At 44.8% G+C, this 17185-nt stretch overlaps 1 protein-coding gene across 1 annotated transcript in view; it reads right to left on the bottom strand.

Annotated features, from left to right (window-relative positions):
• Positions 1–17185, bottom strand: part of LOC139387404 (neurocan core protein-like) — a 129100-nt gene that overhangs the window by 20562 nt on the left and 91353 nt on the right. The window contains exon 13 of the mRNA XM_071133557.1: positions 5593–7035. Within this exon, the coding sequence (XP_070989658.1) occupies positions 5593–7035 (1443 nt within the window). The remainder of the gene's footprint in view (positions 1–5592; positions 7036–17185) is intronic.

Below are 17185 nucleotides of genomic sequence, written 5' to 3'. Positions count from 1 at the left end.
CAACCAACCACACTGGGACCAGGACACTAAGGACAGGCAACCAACCACACTGGGATCAGGACACTAAGGACAGGCAACCAAACACACTGGGACCAGGACACCAAGGACAGGCAACCAAACACACTGGGACCAGGACACTAAGGACAGGCAACCAAACACACTGGGACCAGGACACTAAGGACAGGCAACCAAACACACTGGGACCAGGACACTAAGGACAGGCAACCAAACACACTGGGACCAGGACACTAAGGACAGGCAACCAAACACACTGGGACCAGGACACTAAGGACAGGCAACCAACCACACTGGGACCAGGACACTAAGGACAGGCAACCAACCACACTGGGACCAGGACACTAAGGACAGGCAACCAACCACACTGGGACCAGGACACTAAGGACAGGCAACCAAACACACTGGGACCAGGACACTAAGGACAGGCAACCAACCACACTGGGACCAGGACACTAAGGACAGGCAACCAAACACACTGGGACCAGGACACTAAGGACAGGCAACCAAACACACTGGGACCAGGACACTAAGGACAGGCAACCAAACACACTGGGACCAGGACACTAAGGACAGGCAACCAAACACACTGGGACACCATTTTCATGTTTCTTCTAAAGGACAACTATCCCCAGAACCAAACTTCAACCAGCCATCCCCTTCCTGCTGGTCTCTGTTGTCATGGTTACCAGTTGGAAAAGGATCCCAGGCTGGATCTGCAGTGGATATAGGCAATCCATTTTCATCTTACCTCATTATGTCTGAGGTTAAATACCTCGTTTCTCTCAGCACTTATTAAACTGCTGATATTAATTATGATATGACATAATCATGATATATCGGAAGGAACAATTGAAGATGGAGACACAGCACAATCGTGTGTGTGTGTGTGTGTGTGTGTGTGTGTGTGTGTGTGTGAGAGAGAGAGTTTACCCAGCATTCACAAGGATAAAAATCCATTCCCAGGCTATGATTGTCCCGCAGGCTCATTCTGTCTTCCACACAGCAGACATCTCTGACTGTCTGACATCCTCACAATAATCATCATGTAACAGGAGTAGAACAAAACACACCACCACAGTATGACATAATAATTGGCTAAATTAGAATCTCTGATATTATACTGTATTTGTGGCCTATTAACAAAGTCATTGCTTTCTTCTCTGTCCGGCTCCTGTGTTATGCTTTGGTTTATAAATGTCTTTCTGTCTTTCGTAGCAATTGACCCCCACTTTTGGGAGCCTTTATCATAGCCAGAGTACCAATAAAGTGTGTGTGTGTGTGTGTGTGTGTGTGTGTGTATGTCTGTGTGTCTGTGTGTGTGTGTCTGTGTGTGTGTGTGGCCAGTGAATGAGCTGACAGGCTCCCTTCACCCTGCACCTGGACCTATGCACCATCACGCCATCACATTAATAGACCAACACACCAACACACCATCAGACCAACAGACCATCAGACCAACACACCATCAGACCAACAGACCATCAGACCAACACACCATCAGACCAACAGACCATCAGACCAATACACAATCACACCATCAGACCAACAGACCAACAGAGCAACAGAGCATCACACCAACACACCATCACACCAAAAGACCATCACACCAACACACCAACAGACCAACAATCCAACAATCCAACACACCATCACACCAACAGACCATCAGACCAATACACAATCACACCATCAGACCAACAGACCAACAGAGCATTACACCATCAGACCATCACACCATCAGATCATCAGACCATCAGACCACCCCCCAGTGTGGGGCGGCAGGGTAGCCTAGTGGTTAGAGCGTTGGTCTAGTAACCGGAAGGTTGCAAGTTCAAACCCCCGAGCTGACAAGGTACAAATCTGTCGTTCTGCCCCTGAACAGGCAGTTAACCCACTGTTCCTAGGCCGTCATTGAAAATAAGAATTTGTTCTTAACTGACTTGCCTAGTTAAATAAAGGTAAAATAACAAATCAAAAAAAATCACACCAACACACCATCAGACATCACACCAACACACCATCAGACCAAGAGACCATCACACCATCAGAGCAACAGAGCAACAGACCATCACACCATAAGACCAACACACCATCAGACCAACACACCATCAGAGCAACAGACCAACACACCATCAGACCAACACACCATCACATCAACAGAGCAACACACCATCAGAGCAACAGACTAACACACCATCAGACCATCACACCAACACACCATCACATCAACAGAGCAACAGAGCAACACACCATCAGAGCAACACACCAACAGACCAAGAACAGCTGTTTATGCAACTCCTGCTCATTCCGCCTTTTGAAACATTATGCTGTAAATTAATAGTGTAAACTACAATAAGAGAAGGAGAGGGGTGGAGAAATGGAGAACAACGGATAGAGGGAGGGTGAGAGCGTGACAAAGAGAGTGAGCCCTGATCTGTTTCACCTGTCTTGTGCTTGTCTCCACCTCCCATCAGGTGTCTCATATTTCCCCAGTATCGCCTGTGTACTTGTACCTGCGTTTTCTGTCTGTCTGTTGCCAGTTTGTCTTGTCTCGTCAAGTCGTCCCAGTGTGTTTTTCCATGTTTTTCCTTCTTTCTAGTTTGTGTTCTAGTCTTCCCAGTTCCGACCTGTTTTTGCTTGCCCTGACCCTGAGTCTGCCGGCTGTTCTACGCCTGCCTGACTCTTATTATTATTACTGATCTCCGCCTGTCCTGGACCTGCCATTTGCCTACCCCATGTATATAATAAATCTCTGAGACTCTAACCATCTGCCTCCTGTCTGCATCTGGGTCTCATCCTGTGTCGTTATAGAGAGATAGAAAGGGAGGAGGTGAAAGGTTGAGTGAGAGAGAGGGGAAGAGGTTGAGAAGAAGAGAGAAAGAGACTATGTGTGAGGTTGTGAGAGAGATAAAAAGAGGATGTGATAGGATTTGTGAGAGAGAGAGGGAGAGGCAGAGAGACAGGGAGCGTGAGAGAAAGAGAGAAAGGAAGAGGTGAGAGAGGGAGAGAGAGAGAGAAGGGAGCATGAGAGAAAGAGAGAGGAGATAATATGCATTTTGTTAGGGGAAAAAACATAGAGACAGTAGATCTTGCTGCAGGCTATGTCCTGGTCTGTCATAATATTAGAGAGAGATAGTAGATATTGCTGCAGGCTATGTATGTCCTGGTCTGTCATAATATTAGAGAGACAGTAGATCTTGCTGCAGGCTATGTCCTGGTCTGTCATAATATTAGAGTGACAGTAGATCTTGCTGCAGGTTATGTCCTGGTCTGTCATAATATTAGAGAGAGATAGTAGATCTTGCTGCAGGCTATGTCCTGGTCTGTCATAATATTAGAGAGACAGTAGATCTTGCTGCAGGCTATGTCCTGGTCTGTCATAATATTAGAGAGACAATAACTCCCACAATGTCATACACCCATAATTGATTAATTGTTGCTGTTTTTATTTTATTTTGTTGATATATTTTATTATTGTTGCTCAAACATATTGTTAATGTATGTAATACTTCATATACATTGCTTTGGCAACCATCCATTCATGCCAATAAAGCATTTATGTCACGTCCTGACCTTAGTTCCTTTTTTTATGTCTCTATTTTAGGTTGGTCAGGGTCGTGAGTTGGGGTGGGCATTCTATGTTTTGTTCTATGTTTGTTTTTCTATGTGTTTGGCCTGGTATGGTTCCCAATCAGAGGCAGCTGTCAAGCATTGTCTCTGATTGAGAACCATACTTAGGCAGCCTGTTTTCGCCCTTGAGTTGTGGGTAGTTGTTTTCTGTCTCTGTACCAGACAGGACTGTTTCGTTTGTTCCGTTTTGTTATTTTTGTTCTAGTGTTCAGTGTAATTACACGTATCATGCTGCACCTTGGTCCTCTCCTTCTTCCACCAACGACGATCGTTACAATTTATTTAAAAGAGAGAGAGAGACCCTGAAGCCCCTCTTTGATTACGTAGCCTGATGAGGTCCACTCTGATCCAGTCAAGAAAAACACAAACACTGGCCACCACTCAACTTTGACAGAACAGAGTGAGAGAGAGAGATGGAGGGAGAGAGAGAGTGAGAGAGAAAGAGAGAGAGAGAGAGAGAGAGAGGGTAGGGAGGGAGAGACTATGTACAGCCTTGCTATTGAGAGAGGACGCCATAGGCAGACCTGGCTCTTGAGAGAAGACAGGCTATGTGTCCACTGCCCACAAAATGAGGTGGAAACTGAGCTGCACTTCCTAACCTCCTGACAAATGTATGACCATATTAGAGACACATATTTTTCTCAGATTACACAGACCCACAAAGAATTCGAAAACAAATCCAATTTTGATGATCTCCCATATCTATTGGGTAAAATACCACAGCGTGCCACCACTGTGTGCAAGATTTGTGATGAGTTGCCACAAGAAAAGATCAACCAGTGAAGAACAAACACCATTGTAAATACAACCTATATTTATGTTTATTTTTTCCCCCTTTTTACTTTAACTATTTGCATATCGTTACAACACGGTCTATAGACATGATAGGACATTGGAAATGTCTCTATTATTTTGGAACTTGTGAGTGTAATATTTACTGTTCACTTTTTGTTTATTTCACTTTTGTTTATTAATTTCACTTGCGTTGGCAATGTAAACATATGTTTCCTATGCCTATAAAGCCCCTTGAATGGAACTGAGAGAGAGAGAGAGAGAGAGAGAGAGAGAGAGAGAGAGAGAGACAGAGAGACAGAGAGACAGAGAGAGAGAGAGACAGAGAGACAGAGAGACAGAGAGAGACAGAGAGACCACCACTCTCCTATTAGTGAGACCCAGTCTTCCATGAGCTCCTCTATGCATTGTTTATGTTTGTGTACCAGGGCTGCTAATGTGAGGGATGGAAACAAGAAGCTAATACAGGACGGTAAAATGGCACACTGCTCGCTTTCCCTCCAGAGGCTATCATCTCAATGAACAACACCACATAACATGTGCTATCAATGATATGCTTTTCTCTGACGTCTCTGTCAAAACGATTTACTGTTGTTAGCCACGATCTTTTGGTTCTACATATATGCATCACATCTCAGCCTCTGATGAATATACAACATATCTACAACATGTTGACAACATCAACTGTTTCCAAGAGCAAAATAAATCACCACAGGAATGTGTGATGCAGGAATGCCTAAGAGGAAGCAGGAAATATGGTGCACCAGCTACAAGCCCCATTCACTATCAGGTGAGAAACAGCTCTGGAGAGAGAGAGACTGAATCAGGCGCTTAATCAGAGGACTATCTACGGAAGCATGACCACCTTCCTATTCCCTAGTGGGAGTACATACAGAATGGGTCTGGAATGAGGAGTTCTGTAGGTCGGAAGGCAACACGCTATAATCTCGGAATTGAAAAACACATTGAATAACAGCACCGAGGAAACAACCGTGGGGATTGTACAGTGATCACCGTGACTGAGGCCCTGATGGAGAGAAACTAAGAATATGATGCTAGTGTTTTGTTCAGCTTGGTGTGCAAATCTTTGGATTAAAAATTAAATTACATTTGTTTGATTTATTTATTAACTGACAGACAGACAGGACTTACCAGCGGAGTCCAGAGTTCCGTTGCTTTGGTTGAATCCGGCACCTCTGCCACCTTCCTCGTCCATGTTGCTAGGCAACCCAGAGTCGAGTGAGTGAGACAAGGCTGTCTCCTCCTCCACTGGTGGTTCGGAGGGCACCTCCGGGGGCTCTCTCTCCGGCCCCTCGCCACCCCACTCTCCAGCTCTCTCCGTGGGGACCCAGGATATGGACGGAGATGCCACCCTGGAGCTGCCCTGGCTGACTGAGGCTGAGGGTGGAGGGGCTGGAGCTCCAGCACCTTGTCTGGATGGAGGGGAAGAGTCTCTGTTGTCTGATCCAGCTGTGGAGCTGCTGACTGCGGGTTGGGTTGTGCTGCCACTGGCTCGTGACTGGTTCTTCCTCATGGTTCTGTTGTTGGATGGAGGGACCCTGAGTTTGGGTTTGGTTGTTCCAACGGGGATACCGGTAAACTGGATCTCCCCTCTGGCCTCGTCGGATGCCCCCAGGGAACTCCCTTCCTCCTCTTTCACCATCGCTCTCCCGCTCACAGCGGTGGCTATGCTATCTGCTCTAGTGGTACTAGTGGTAACCTCTTCCATTCTCCTATAACCCGGCTGGGGTGAGGTCACACCTGTTGATGGGGTCACTTGGACCCATGTGTCTGGGATAGCCTCCCACCCTCCAGTGGTGGAGGTGGAGGCAGAGGACTGGTTCTCTGTGGCCGGGGTAGAGGTGAGCAGGGCTGGGGAGGCTGATGGCTCACCAGCGGAGGACGACGGCACACCAGGGGAGGACGACGGCACAACAGCGGAGGATGACGGCACACCAGGGGAGGATGACGACACACCAGGGGAGGAAGACGGCACACCAGGGGAGGATGACGGCACACCAGGGGAGGACGACGGCACACCAGGAGAGGACGACGGCACACCAGGGGAGGACGACGGCACACCAGGAGAGGACGACGGCACAACAGCGGAGGATGACGGCACACCAGGGGAGGACGACGGCACACCAGGGGAGGACGACGGCTCACCAGGGGAGGACGACGGCTCACCAGGGGAGGACGACGGCTCACCAGGGGAGGACGACGGCTCACCAGGGGAGGACGACGGCTCACCAGCGGAGGACGACGGCTCACCAGGGGAGGACGACGGCTCACCAGCGGAGGACGACGGCTCACCGGGGGAGGACGACGGCTCACCGGGGGAGGACGACGGCTCACCGGGGGAGGACGACGGCTCACCGGGGGAGGACGACGGCTCACCAGGGGTGGACGACGGCTCATCAGCGGAGGACGACGGCTCATCAGTGGAGGACGACGGCTCACCAGCGGAGGACGACGGCTCACCAGCGGAGGACGACGGCTCACCAGTGGAGGATGACGGCTCACCAGTGGGTGGTGTATCATCTAGGTCCCCCAGTCCTGAGCCATCCCACCACCCACCACCCCATGAGGATAAACCTGAAGAGGGAAGAGAGGGAAGAGGTTAGAGGAGGCAGTGGGATATGGAAAGAGGGAGAGAGAAGGAAAGAAAGAGTGCCGCAACATGAAATACACACATATGCCCAGGCTGTGAGCAGGCAAACAGGCCCAACTCTGAAAAACAGCTTCTATCTCAAGGCCATCAGCCACCGCTAACATTGAGTGGCTGCTGCCAACACACTGACTCAACTCCAGCCATTTTAATAAGGGAAATTGAAGTAAAAAATGTATCACTAGCCACTTCAAACAATGGCACATAATATAATGTTTACAAACCCTACATTACTCATCTCATATGTATATGTACAGTGCCTTGCGAAAGTATTCGGCCCCCTTGAACTTTGCGACCTTTTGCCACATTTCAGGCTTCAAACATAAAGATATAAAACTGTATTTTTTTGTGAAGAATCAACAACAAGTGGGACACAATCATGAAGTGAAATGACATTTATTGGATATTTCAAACTTTTTTAACAAATCAAAAACTGAAAAATTGGTCGTGCAAAATTATTCAGCCCCCTTATGTTAATACTTTGTAGCGCCACCTTTTGCTGCGATTACAGCTGTAAGTCGCTTGGGGTATGTCTCTATCAGTTTTGCACATCGAGAGACTGAAATTTTTTCCCATTCCTCCTTGCAAAACAGCTCGAGCTCAGTGAGGTTGGATGGAGAGCATTTGTGAACAGCAGTTTTCAGTTCTTTCTACAGATTCTTGATTGGATTCAGGTCTGGACTTTGACTTGGCCATTCTAACACCTGGATATGTTTATTTTTGAACCATTCCATTGTAGATTTTGCTTTATGTTTTGGATCATTGTCTTGTTGGAAGACAAATCTCCGTCCCAGTCTCAGGTCTTTTGCAGACTCCATCAGGTTTTCTTCCAGAATGGTCCTGTATTTGGCTCCATCCATCTTCCCATCAATTTTAACCATCTTCACTGTCCCTGCTGAAGAAAAGCAGGCCCAAACCATGATGCTGCCACCACCATGTTTGACAGTGGGGATGGTGTGTTCAGCTGTTTTGCTTTTACGCCAAACATAACGTTTTGCATTGTTGCCAAAAAGTTCAATTTTGGTTTCATCTGACCAGAGCACCTTCTTCCACATGTTTGGTGTGTCTCCCAGGTGGCTTGTGGCAAACTTTAAACAACACTTTTTATGGATATCTTTAAGAAATGGCTTTCTTCTTGCCACTCTTCCATAAAGGCCAGATTTGTGCAATATACGACTGATTGTTGTCCTATGGACAGAGTCTCCCACCTCAGCTGTAGATCTCTGCAGTTCATCCAGAGTGATCATGGGCCTCTTGGCTGCATCTCTGATCAGTCTTCTCCTTGTATGAGCTGAAAGTTTAGAGGGACGGCCAGGTCTTGGTAGATTTGCAGTGGTCTGATACTCCTTCCATTTCAATATTATCACTTGCACAGTGCTCCTTGGGATGTTTAAAGCTTGGGAAATATTTTTGTATCCAAATCCGGCTTTAAACTTCTTCACAACAGTATCTCGGACCTGCCTGGTGTGTTCCTTGTTCTTCATGATGCTCTCTGCGCTTTTAACGGACCTCTGAGACTACCACAGTGCAGGTGCATTTATACGGAGACTTGATTACACACAGGTAGATTGTATTTATCATCATTAGTCATTTAGGTCAACATTGGATCATTCAGAGATCCTCACTGAACTTCTGGAGAGAGTTTGCTGCACTGAAAGTAAAGGGGCTGAATAATTTTGCACGCCCAATTTTTCAGTTTTGGTTTTGTTAAAAAAGTTTGAAATATCCAATAAATGTCGTTCCACTTCATGATTGTGTCCCACTTGTTGTTGATTCTTCACAAAAAAATACAGTTTTATATCTTTATGTTTGAAGCCTGAAATGTGGCAAAAGGTCGCAAAGTTCAAGAGGGCCGAATACTTTCGCAAGGCACTGTATATACTGTACTCTATATCATCTACTGCATCTTGCCATCTTTATGTCATACATGTATCACTAGCCACTTTAAACTATGCCACTTTTATGTTTACATACCCTACATTACTCATCTCATATGTATATACTGTACTCAATACCATCTACTGCATCTTGCCTATGCCGTTCTGTACCATCACTCATTCATATATCTTTATGTACATATTCTTTATCCCTTTACACTTGTGTGTATAAGGTAGTAGTTGGGGAATTGTTCGGTTAGATTACTCGTGGTTATTACTGCATTGTTGGAACTAGAAGCACAAGCATTTCGCTACACTCGCATTAACATCTGCTAACCATGTGTATGTAACAAATCAAATTTGATTTGATTTGAACCCCCCATTCTTGCACTAGCCCAAGTCAATGGCATGTACCAGATGCTCAGAAGGCTCTGCTCACACTTACTGGTCTGAGGCAAAACCACACGACTAACAACTTTGGACACTTTATGGAACCCAAAGCCTTCAATATCCTGGAATATCCCAGGCCTGAGGTCATCTGCTTTTGGCCTAAAATGCAGGAACCTGGACTTCACCAAAGAAATTAGAAATACAGACATTGTCATCCTCAAGAAACATGGTATAGAGGAGATGGATCCACTGGTTGCCCTCTTGGTTACAGAGAGCTGGTAGTCCCATCCACCAAAGGAACATTTTGAACAGAGAAAAATGTCCTCCTATATCCTTCCACTAGAATCCCCATACTTTAATGAAGACAGCTTCTCCATCCTGGAGGGGGAAATCAACCATTTACAGGCCCAGGGACATGTACTAGTCTGTGGCGACCTAAATGCTAGAACTGGACAAGAGCCTGACACCCTCAGCACACAGGGGGACAAACACCTACCTTGAGGTGACACCAATCCCTCCGCCATATACCCATCAAGACACAACTATGACAACAAAACAAACAAAAACGGGTCACAACTCTTGCAGCTCTGTCACACGCTGGGCATGTATATAGACAATGGTAGATTTAGAGGGGACTCCTACGGTAGGTACACCTATAACTCATCTCTTGGCAGTAGTACTGTAGACTACTTATCACTGACCTCAACCCAGAGTCTCTCAGCGAGTTCACAGTCAGCCCACTGACATCCCTAACAGATCACAGCAAAATCCCAGTCTACTTGAACAGAGCAATCCTCAATCATGAGGCATCAAAGCCAAAGGAACTGAATGATATCAACAAATACTATAGATGGAAGGAAAGCAGTGCAGAAACCTACCATAAAACAATGAGGCAACAACAAATTCAATCCCTTTTAGACAACTTCCTGGACAAAAGGTTTTACTGTAATAGTGAAGGTGTAAACTTGACAGATGAAAATCTAAACAGTATATCAGTGTCCCTATCAAATAAAAAAATGTCAAGCAGACAACCTAAGATAATTAACAACAATGACAAATGGTTTGATGAAGAATGCAAAAACCTAAGACAGAAATTGAGAAACCTATCCAACCAAAAACATGGAGACCCAGAAAACCTGAGCCTACACCTTCAATATGGTCAATCACGAAAACATTACAGAAATACACTACGGAAAAAGAAGGAACAGCACGTCAGAAATCAGCTCAATGTAATGGAAGAATCCATAGAATCCAACCCATTTAACCCACTCTGGCATCTTCCCCAATATTTGGAACCAAGTACTGATCAACCCAATCCACAAAATTGGGGACAAATTTGACCCCAATAACTACTTTGAGATATAAGTCAACATCAACCTTGGGTAAATCCTCTGCATTATCATTAACAGCAGACTCATACATTTCCTCAGCGAAAACAATGTAACTGAGCAAATGTCAAATTGGCTTTTTACCAAATTACCTTAAGACAGACCACGTATTCACCCTGCACACCATAATTGACAAACAAACAAACCAAAACAAAGGCAGTCTTCTCATGCTTTGTTGATTTCAAAAAAGCTTTTGACTCAATTTGGCATGAGGGTCTGCTATAAAAATTGTTGGAAAGTTGTGTTAGGGGAAAAACATACAACATTACAAAATACACAAACAACAAGTGTGTGGTTAAAATTAGCAAAAAACACACACCTTTCTATCCACACGGCCATGAGGTGAGACAGGGATGCAGCTTTAGCCCCACCCTCTTCAACATATACATCAACGAATTGGCAAGGGCACTAAAACTGTCTGCAACACCCGGCCTCACCCTACTAGAATCTGAAGTCAAATGTCTACTATTTGCTGATGATCCCCCCCAAGTCAATGCTGTGCAGAGGCACCTTCTTTTGCAGCAATTACAGCTGCAAGTCTCTTGGATTTTTGCCCATTCTTCAAGGCAAAACTGCTCCAGATCCTTCAAGTTGGATGGGTTCCGCTGGTGTACAACAATCTGAATCACAGATTTTCAATTGGATTGAGGTATGGGCTTTGACTAGGCCATTCCAAGACATTTAAATGTTTCCCCTTAAACCACTCGACTGTTGCTTTAGCAGTATGCTTAGGGTCATTGTCCTGCTGGAAGGTGAACCTCCGTCCCAGTCTCAAATCTCTGTAAGAATTTCCCTGTATTTAGAGCCATCCATCATTCCTTCAATTCTGACCAGTTTCCCAGTCCCTGCTGTTGAAAAATATCCCCACAGCATGATGCTGCCACCACCATGTGTCACGCCCTGGCCATAGAGAGGCTTTTATTCTCGAATTTGGTTAGGCCAGGGTGTGACTAGGGTGAGCATTCTAGTTTCTTTATTTCTATGTTTTCTGTTTCTATGTTTTGGCCGGGTATGTTTCTCAATCAGGGACAGCTATCAATCATTGTCTCTGATTGGGAATCATACTTAAGCAGCCTGTTTTGCCTCCTTAGTTGTGGGTAGTTGACTTTGTTAGTGGCCTGTATAGCCCTAGTAAGCATCACGTTTGTTTTTGTTGGCGACATTATCAAGCAAAAAGAGATGTACGCTCACCACGCTGCACCTTGGTCCGGTCATTTCCCTGACGATGTTCGTGACACCATGCTTCACTGTGGGGATGTTGTTCTCGGGGTGATGAGAGGTGTTGGGTTTGTGCCAGACATAGCATTTTCCTTGATGGCCAAAAAGCTCAATTTTAGTCTCATTTGACCAGAATACCTTCTTCCATATGTTTGGGGAGAATTCCAATTGCCTTTTGCTTATATTTTCTTTAAGAAATTGCTTTTTTCTGGCCACTCTTCGGGTAAAGCCCAGCTCTGTGGAGTGTACGGCTTAATGTGGTCCTATGGACAGATACTCCTTTCTCCGCTGTGGAGCTTTGCAGCTCATTCAGGGTTATCTTTGGTCCCTTTGTTGCCTCTGATTAATGCCCTCCTTGCCTGGTCTGTGAGTTTTGGTGGGCGGCCCTCTCTTTGCAGGTTTGTTGTGATGCATATTCTTTCCATTTTCTAATAATGGTTTTAATGGTGCTCTGTGGGATGTTCAAAGTTTCTGATATTTTTTATAACCCATCCCTGATCTGTACTTCTCCACAACTTTGTCCCTGGCCTGTTTGGAGAGCTCCTTGGTCTTCATAGTGCCGCTTGCTTGGTGGTGCCCCTTGCTTAGTGATGTTGCAGACCCTGGGGGTCTTTCAGAACAAGTGTATATATACTGAGATCATGTGACAGATCATGTGCCACTTAGATTGCACACAGATGGACTTTATTTAACTAATTATGTGACTTCTGAATGTAATTGGTTGTACCAGATCTTATTTAGGGGCTTTATGGCAAAGGGTTGAATACATACAGTGAGGGAAAAATGTATTTGATCCCCTGCTGATTTTGAACGTTTGCCCACTGACAAAGAAATTATCAGTCTATAATTTTAATGGTGGGTTTATTTGAACAGTGAGAGACAGAATAACAACAAAAAAATCCAGAAAAACGCATGCCAAAAATGCTGTAAAGTGATTTGCATTTTAATGAGAGATAAGTATTTGACCCCTCTGCAAAACATGACTTAGTACTTGGTGGCAAAACCCTTGTTGGCAATCACAGAGGTCAGACGTTTCTTGTAGTTGGCCACCAAATTTGCACACATCTCAGGAGTGATTTTGTCCCACTCCTCTTTGCAGATCTTCTCCAAGTCATTAAGGTTTTGAGGCTAACATTTGGCAACTTGAATCTTCAGCTCCCTCCACAGATTTTCTATGGGATTAAGTAAGGTCTGGAGACTGGCTAGGCCACTCCAGGATCTTAATGTGCTTCTTCGTGAGCCACTCCTTTGTTGCCTTGGCCGTGTGTTTTGGGTCATTGTCATGCTGGAATACCCCTCCATGACCCATTTTCAATGCCCTGGCTGAGGGAAGGAGGTTCTCACCCAAGATTTGACGGTACATGGCCCCGTCCATCTTCCCATTGATGCGGTGAAGTTGTCCTGTCCCCTTAGCAGAAAAACACCCCTAAAGCATAATGTTTCCACCTCCATGTTTGACAGTGGGGATGGTGTTCTTGGGGTCATAGGCAGCATTCCTCCTCCTCCAAACACGCGAGTTGAGTTGATGCCAAAGAGCTCCATTTTGGTCTCATCTGACCACAACACTTTCACCCAGTTGTCCTCTGAATCATTCAGATGTTCAAATCAAATCAAATCAAATGTATTTATTTTGCCCTTCGTACATCAGCTGATATCTCAAAGTGCTGTACAGAAACCCAGCCTAGAACCCCAAACAGCAAGCAATGCAGGTGTAGAAGCACGTTCATTGGCAAACTTCAGACGGGCATGTATATGTGCTTTCTTGAGCAGGGGACCTTGCGGGCGCTGCAGGATTTCAGTCCTTCACGGCGTAGTGTGTTACCAAATGTATTCTTGGTGACTATGGTCCCAGCTGCCTTGAGATCATTGTCAAGATCCTCCCGTGTAGTTCTGGGCTGATTCCTCACCGTTCTCATGATCATTGCAACTCCACGAGGTGAGATCTAGCATGGAGCCCCAGGCCGGGGAGATTGACAGTTCTTTTGTGTTTCTTCCATTTGCGAATAATCACACCAACTGTTGTCACCTTCTCACCAAGCTGCTTGGCGATGGTCTTGTAGCCCATTCCAGCCTTGTGTGGGTCTACAATCTTGTCCCTGACATCCTTGGAGAGCTCTTTGGTCTTGGCCATAGTGGAGAGTTTGGAATCTGATTGATTTGTTGCTTCTGTGGACAGGTGTCTTTTATACAGGTAACAAACTGAGATTAGGAGGACTCCCTTTAAGAGTGTGCTCCTAATCTCAGCTCGTTACATGTATAAAAGATACCTGGGAGCCAGAAATCTTTTTGATTGAGACGGGTTCAAATACTTATTTTCCTTATTAAAATGCAAATCAATTTATAACATTTTTGACATACGTTTTTCTGGATTTTTGTTGTTGTTACATGCTGACCAGACCGGACACGTCGCGTGCGCGACCGTCGTAAAATACATTTAGAAATCCATGTTATTCAATTATTGCACCCACACTGCTCGCACGCGCCAACGAGCATCTGCGATGCCAAGGGCTAAAATAGAACTCAGTCCTACTTCTGACGCAGATCGCGCTGCAAGTCCTGCCTCTCCCATCTCCTCATTGGTTTATAGAAGCAGGTACCCGCGTGCCATCTCCTCATTGATTATACCCACGTGGGTGATTGAAAGACGAACTGTTTTGCCGGTAGTCGTGGTAATACAATGAAAGTTTAGATGCGATCACCATATAAATTAAACGATGAAAAAGCCTGGAAGGAGGAGAGATGACTGGAAACGATTCAGTTGGCCGTTTTATGTGTGGATTAATTGTCGGAGTAGAGGTCCTTGTACATTTCAGGTAAAATAACAACTCAATGTTTATATCCCAGGACAAATTAGCTAGCAACAGCAAGCTAGCTATATAGGACAAATTAACGTTAGCTAGCAAGTGTAAGCTAACTAGCTAAATTACCATACATGTTTAATGCTTTTCGACCTGTCCCCAAATTAATGTAATTGGTTCAGAGTTTGTTTTGATATTTTAACCTGACTGTCGTGATCGCGTTTAGTGTGGGGGGGGGCAAAATAAATGTATGCACGATAGCGCACGTGCGCAGCCGGTTTGGGTTCCGTGTTATTCTGTCTCTCACTGTTCAAATAAACCTACCATTAAAATTATAGACTGATAATTTCTTTGTCAGTGGGCAAACGTACAAAATCAGCAGGGGATCAAATACTTTTTTCCCTCACTGTATGCACGCAAGTAATGTTTTTCATTTCACTTCACCAATTTGGACTATTTTGTGTATTCCGTTACATGAAATCCAAATAAAAATCGATTTAAATTACAGGTTGTAATGCACCGAAATAGCAAAAACACCAAGGGGGATGAATACTTTTGCAAGGCACTGTATTTCCCTCAGATTACACAGACCCACAGAGAATTTGAAAACAAATCCAATTTTGATAAACTCTCATATTGTCACGTTCTGACCTTTATTTCCTTTGTTTTGTCATTATTTAGTATGGTCAGGGCGTGAGTTGGGTGGGCAGTCTATGTTTGTTTTTCTATGATTTGGGTATTTCTATGTTTCGGCCTAGTATGGTTCTCAATCAGAGGCAGGTGTCATTAGTTGTCTCTGATTGAGAATCATACTTAGGTAGCCTGGGTGTCACTGTGTGTTTGTGGGTGATTGTTCCTGTCTCTGTGTTTTGCACCAGATAGGGCTGTTTTGGGTTTTCACATTTCTTGTTTTTGTTAGTTTGTTAATGTGAAGTAATTTATTAAAACATGAGTCAAAATAACCACGCTGCGCTTTGGTCCGCCTGTCCGTCAATGGAAGAAATCCCTTACACATATCTATTGGGTGAAATACCACAGTGTGCCATCACAGCAGCAAGATTTGTGATCTGTTACCACAAGAAAAGGGCAACCAGTGAAGAACAAACACCATTGTAAATACAACCCATATTTACGTTTATTTATTTTCCCTTTTGTAATTTATTTGCACATCGTTACAACACTGTATGTAGACAAATGTCTTTATTCTTTTGGAACGTTTGTGAGTCTAATGTTTACTGTTCATTTATTTGATTGTTTATTATCACATGTTTACAATGCCAATAAAGCCCCTTGACTTGAATTGAATTGAGAGAGAGAGAGAGAGGGAGAGAGGTGTACCAAACTCACTAAAAGAAGTAGTAAGGCCTCTCTTGAAAAAGCCAAACGTTGACCCAGAAAATATGAAAAACTATCGGCCTATATCGAATCTTCCATTCCTCTCAAAATTTTTAGAAAAAGCGGTTGCGCAGCAACTCACTGCCTTCCTGAAGACAAACAATGTATACGAAATGCTTCAGTCTGGTTTTAGACCCCATCATAGCACTGAGACTGCACTTGTGAAGGTGGTAAATTACCTTTTAATGACATCAGCCCTAGGACCATACCTCAGGACTACCTGGCATGATGACTCCTTGCTGTCCCCAGTCCACCTGGCCGTGCTGCTGCTCCAGTTTCAACTGTTCTGCCTGCGGCTATGGAATCCTGACCTGTTCACCGGGCGTGCTACCTGTCCCAGACCTGCTGTTTTCAACTCTCTAGAGACAGCAGGGGTGGTAGAGATACTCTTAATGATCGGCTATGAAAAGCCAACTGACATTTACTCCTGAGGTGCTGAGTTGCTGCACCCTCGACAACTACTGTGCTTATTATTATTTGACCATGCTGGTCATTTATGAACATTTGAACATCTTGGCCATGTTCTGTTATAATCTCCACCCGGCACAGCCAGAAGAGGACTGGCCACTCCTCATAGCCTGGTTCCTCTCTAGGTTTCTTCCTAGGTTTTGGCCTTTCTAGGGAGTTTTTCCTAGCCACCGTGCTTCTACACCTGCATTGCTTGCTGTTTGGAATTTTAGGCTGGGTTTCTGTACAGCACTTTGAGATATCAGCTGATGTACGAAGAGCTATATAAATACATTTGATTTGATTTTGATTTGAGAGAGAGAGACCACAGGAGCTGGACAGAAACCCTTTATTAGAATAATTAAATAATGCAGAAAAACAATGTGTAAGGTTCCCTTCTCTTTTAAACATGTATGCCTGTGGGTTGAAAGGGGCCAGAGAACACATCTGTATTAATGACGTCTAGACTACTGAAAAGGCCAGTCCTTATTGAATTACCACACAGACATTTTTTGACCCAGACAAATGTTCACACCCACTCACAAACACACTCTCTCTTTCTCT

This window comes from Oncorhynchus clarkii, chromosome 28 (genome assembly GCF_045791955.1).
Source record: "Oncorhynchus clarkii lewisi isolate Uvic-CL-2024 chromosome 28, UVic_Ocla_1.0, whole genome shotgun sequence".
In the NCBI taxonomy this organism is placed as follows: Eukaryota; Metazoa; Chordata; class Actinopteri; order Salmoniformes; family Salmonidae; genus Oncorhynchus; species Oncorhynchus clarkii.
Note: the sequence above shows the minus strand (reverse complement) of the source record. Positions and strands in the feature narration are given on the sequence as shown.